Source organism: Tupaia chinensis, unplaced genomic scaffold (genome assembly GCF_000334495.1).
Source record: "Tupaia chinensis unplaced genomic scaffold, TupChi_1.0 Scaffold000646_1, whole genome shotgun sequence".
Taxonomy (NCBI): Eukaryota; Metazoa; Chordata; class Mammalia; order Scandentia; family Tupaiidae; genus Tupaia; species Tupaia belangeri.
The window spans coordinates 596489-601813 of NW_006160167.1; the positions used below are offsets into that span (position 1 = coordinate 596489).

Genomic DNA, 5325 nt, shown 5'->3' on the forward strand with positions numbered 1-5325 from the left:
GCTTGCTCACCAGAAAGACACAGAGAAACAGAGAAACAGAAAGTGAGAAATCACCCTCCCCCCACAAGGGGGATGGCCATGCCGCAATCCCTTTTTCTCCATTCTCCTCTCAGGATCTTGGGTACACATGCACACGCACCCGGCGTAGTTTAAGACACCGGGTCCAGGACCTGAACTGTGTTCGACTACATGGGAGTCCAGCGACATAGCCATTACGCCAACTGCTGGTCCCGCCTTTAGGTGATATAAGAGATGAAGTAAATAATCTCTACAAAGTTCTTTTAAATTGTAAGGAGGCAAATCAAAATTTCATCTAAGAAAGGTTTAATGTTCACTATTATAATTTTATGGCTAGCATCTGCCTTTTAGTTCATTTCATATTTACTTTGATCTATGTATAACTGTGTCCATGTATTGGGTTGTCAGGAAAGTCGTGAGGTATTTTTCTATACTTTTCTATGTGAAAATGTATCATGACTTTTCTCAAAACCTAGTACTTAGGCCTGTTACAGGAGTTGGAGCAGAATTTGTCCTTTTAAATGCTTACTGAGACTCATCGCCATCGTATTGGTGCCATTACCATACATTATTAGCTATGTCTGGGTTTTTTTGAGATCACATCCTTGGTCAAAAAGGCACCACCTCATTCTAATATTGTTCCTGGGGGAAATACAGTCTTTATGGCATGGTTTCCAGTTCTCGTTGTGATGAGAGGTCAGCGCTGCCGGCATCCTGATGTAATTTTTATCTGTCTTCATGAAAGAGTTATAAACCAAAGAGAAATGGATGATGGTGTTTCCCTTGCTCATAGCTGGCAAAAGATAGCTTCATGGAAAGCACACTAAATTGCTGTTTAAAAAATGAGTTCTGTCTCTTGCTCTGCAACTGGCTCGCTCTCTATATGACCTTGGGCCAGCCACTTCATCCTTCTGAACCACAACATCTCCCAGTTAAGCGATGAGGTTGAGCTAATGTTCTCCCACCTTAAATAGACCATTATTCAAACCTCAGCTCTTTGCCTAGCAGTCTTTCAGAAACTGTAGCTGATGTCATCATCTTTATCATTATTATCATTTTTAATACAGATTGAATATATCTATCCAAGATAATTTAGGCCCAAAGTGCTTTAGATTTTGGAACATTTGCATATGTATGATGCATATACAATATATTGCATACATATATACATACATATATTGCATACATATAAATATCTTGCAGATGGGACCAAAGTCTAATAATGAAATTTGTTTTATATACACCTTATACACATATTCTGAAGGTGACTTTATACTATTGGGTTGTCTGAAAAGTCATGATGTATTTTTCTGTCTTTCTATGCAAAAATGCATCATGATTTTGCCAACAAGAAAATATATTTTGTTTTGACTGCAGCCCATATTACGAGGTCAGCTGTGGAATTTTCCACTTGTTGTGTCAGGTTGGAGCCCAAAAAGTCTTAAAATCTGTTGTATTTTGGATATTCCCTACCTCAAGATCAGATAGTAGTGTGGTGGTTGACACACCTGGATCCCACATAGCTGACTGTGTGGTTCAAGTACCAGACTTGGCGGCTTGAAAAACTCATGGGGGGGAGTGCGTGTACGTGTCCAAAATCCTGAAAGGAGGGAGAGATGGAGGAGAAGGGATTGTGGCGTGACCATGCCCCATGGAGGATATTTCCTCTCTGCTTTTGTCTCTCTCTTTCTCTGTCTCTCAGCAAGTGTACATGCCCTCTGGATATTCACTTGGGTCTGTTTTTTTAGCCCTTTCTCCTTGAGTTTATTTTTGCGATATTAATTTCTGCGCATGTTGCTAACTTCATAATTTATATTGTTCTAAGGCAATACAGGACATTGAAGAAGAATGGGCCAAACCCACAGAGGCACAGAGGCAGAAATTAGAGGCATTCCAGAAGGAAGATAATCAAACAAAGGTGAATCAAATATTGTACCGAGAGAAATCCCTTGGAAGGGAGTTAAAGAAACATATTGGAATTGAACTGTTTCTATAAATTATAAACCTATTGAGGACTAAACGTGGAGCTCTTTTTCAAAATGAGAAGACCTTCATGGGTTTTCTGATTATAGACTTAATAAAAGCGCATTGTTTAAGGAGTCTGAAAAATCCAGACAGTATATTGTGAGTCCTTTGCCAAGCTAATTAATATAGATCTTGATATTATTTTTAATGACTACAGAGTATCCCATTTTATGGTTATATTATTGTTTAGCTAACCTTTTTTCTATTATTGGAAGTCAGGTTGTTTCTGGCCCATGCTGCTATAAATCACTGTGGCAGCAAGCGTCCTGAGGCCCGAGACTGTGCTGATGTATACACAGTCTACGAATTTTCAGCACCTACTACCGTTCCTGGCTGAAGGTCCCTAAGCACTGCAGCCAATATCCCCTGTCTTTGGGGATACGTTCTGTCATTTCTTACGATGTGTTTCTAAACATTCATTTTTAAATCTTCCATAAAGATGCTATCAACTCACATACCTCCTGCCTCAAGCAGTGTGTCTGAGTCTCACAAACAGGGCATATTTTAACAGCAGCAATGGCCTCTGCTTCATTGCCTTGCCTTTTTTATTTTTTAGACATCACCAGCATTCACCATTACAGCATTGATTTTAAACAAAATGTAGCCAAAATTTAGAAGACTCATTTAGACTTAGGTTGATGCAGAAAGTAAATCTTTGCGGGTCTGTGACACTTTGGGATTTTTATTGATGGACTGAGAAAAGAGCAAAAAGGGGAAAGGCATATACTGCTGAGACCTAGTGTTTTCCTCCCGTTCTACTGACCTTAGCCTTGTCGCAGAAAGTTTGGAATTAAATTTCTCTGTGTGTTTGTATCTTGATAGGTAGACTATTGTTGCAACTCTGGGCACAATTACAGATTGCATATGCCACCACCAATTCGAAGCACATATCTGTTCTAGAAATTTTTTAATATAGTAAGAATGCTGTTTTTACCATGCTCCTGTGCTTTGCCAAAATGTGTATTTGTATTTTTCATAAAAAATTGATCTTTCAAGATCCTTTTATCATAATGATCTTTCCAAAATGTTGAGTATATAAATTAATGAAAAAAATGGGGTGATTATTGAGATTAACTTCTCTCTAAGCATCTAATATGAGCAGTGTTATTTAAGTGTCTGTGAAGTCAGTTCTCCTGCTAATGGAGCAAATGCATGAACAACTATTTCATGACTTTATGTTCATGTCCGAAAAAACTTTGGGATGAAAATGAATTAAATTAACTTAAAGATGAGTCATTTGAGCTAAGTCAGAGGTAAGCTCACTATGGCTCATGGGCCACTGTTTTTGGAAATAAAGTTTTATTGGCACGTGGTCATATCCATTCATTACGTGCTGTCTAAAGCTGCTTTTGTGATGGTGGCAAAAGTGGACAGTTGTGGTAGAGATTATTGCCTGGAAAAACAAAAATATTTACTATATGGCTTTAACAGAAAAGTTTACCAACCCCTGATGTAAATGAAAATATAGGAACATACCTTGTATGGCTATATATAGTAAATTGTCTTTTTTAGGTATAATCTCTTAAAAGAACTAATTTTTCAAGTAGGTAATCCTTGCATATTTCTGATTTTTACATAGTTAGTAATATACAGTACCCTATTCTTGAATGATAAATGCCAACAATCATGTTGAGTAAGTTACTTATTTGTCCCCAATATATTTGCATAATGGGACTTCACTTTTAATTATCAAACACTTTCATTTCTTTTAGCCAAAACATTTTCTTTTAGAATCCAAAAATTTATTGCAATTTTAAAGTGTTAGTAAATAAGATGAGCAATTATAGATTTATACCTTGTAGTAACAAAGAAAGTATTGTTGCAAGGACTTAAAACTGCTCTCTCTTGGAACCAGCACTTGGCATAATGGCTATGTCACTGGACTCCCATATAGTCGAGCACAGTTCAAGTCCCAGACACAGTAGCTTAAACTCACACCAGGCGTGTGTGCATGTGTGCCTAAGATCCCGAGAGGAGAATGGAGGAGAAGGGATTGTGGCGTGGCCATTATCCCTGGGATGGGGTGGGAGTGATTTCTCGCTTTCTGTCTCTCTGTCTCTCTCTGTCTTTCTGGTGAGCACACGTGCCCTATAGCAAAAACCTCTCAACCTCTCCCCCCGAAAAAAAAACCCCTGCTCTCTCTGTAATGCAACTACAGTCCTTGACCAGACCCCTGTGCATGTGCCATGTACTCACAACCTGCCTTTGCTAATGTCTCTCACTGTCCCAACTAGAGGCCAGGCAGCTCATCTCCTAAGCTGAAGCGTGGACCATGGCACAAGGAGCTAGTAACAAATAGCTTTGAACACTTGTCCTGCCCATGTGAAATCAAGAGTCAGCCATCCTGGGCATAGTCCACTTTGTCAGGAAGCACTTACATAGTCTAAGGTGGAGGCATCAGTGACCTTCTTCAGAAAAGGATCAGGGAGAAACCAGGCTGTCACTGGATGGTCTTCTTTTTGATGAGCCCTGTATTGAGAACTCTGTTCTCACGTATCTGCACGCCACTTAGCCATGGTGAAATCTAGAAGACCAAGGTGGAGGTCACCAAACCAATATCAGCTTATTTAAATACAGTCAATAATAATGCTTTGTTAAAAGATGGAAAATCCCGGCTAGCTGTTAACAAGACAGGATGCCGGGCCCACAGGTGTGAACTGCAGCTGTCCTCCTGAATCTTGGGTCAGTTTAGAAGCAGAGGGAAAACCTAAACCTTAAAAGCAACATAAAAGTACTCACTTGGCCTTTGGGGGCTGTCTAGAAAGCAGACCTCCTCAGGTCCTCATTTCATGCCATTCCAAAAATCTCTCTCTGTGACAGTTAATAACACCATCGCACAAGCAGCCGGCAGAAATGAACTACTTTCCCTCCTACGCAGATCTCAGTGTCGTTTTTAAAAAAGACATTTAAAATGTACGTTTCTCATTTACATTGCTATTACAATCTGCTGAGATAGAATCATATCTACTTTTGATTCTATTCACTTCACTCTTCACTCACTCATCTCATATGTCCATTCTCGCTAAGTACCAGGCGCTGGAGCGGGAGCAGGAACACGATGGTGATTGTGTCAGGAGTGGTCCCTGCTCCGCAGGACACACCGTGAACTTCCCCAGGGCTGTGTCCAACACAAGGGGCGGTGTCTTCATTACGGTCCAGAAGAAAGGGCACTTCACTGCGACTCAATTCTGTGTATTCCACTAGAATGACAATGGCTTCCGACATGAGCTTTCCATCTGCTTCAAGAGGCTTTGCTCCCCCCCCCACACACAAACACACACA

The 5325-nt window shown here is 40.0% G+C and overlaps 1 protein-coding gene across 1 annotated transcript in view; it reads left to right on the forward strand.

Annotated features, from left to right (window-relative positions):
• Nucleotides 1-5325, forward strand: part of SNX31 (sorting nexin 31) — a 73667-nt gene that overhangs the window by 41721 nt on the left and 26621 nt on the right. The window contains exon 9 of the mRNA XM_027776228.1: nucleotides 1844-1936. Within this exon, the coding sequence (XP_027632029.1) occupies nucleotides 1844-1936 (93 nt within the window). The remainder of the gene's footprint in view (nucleotides 1-1843; nucleotides 1937-5325) is intronic.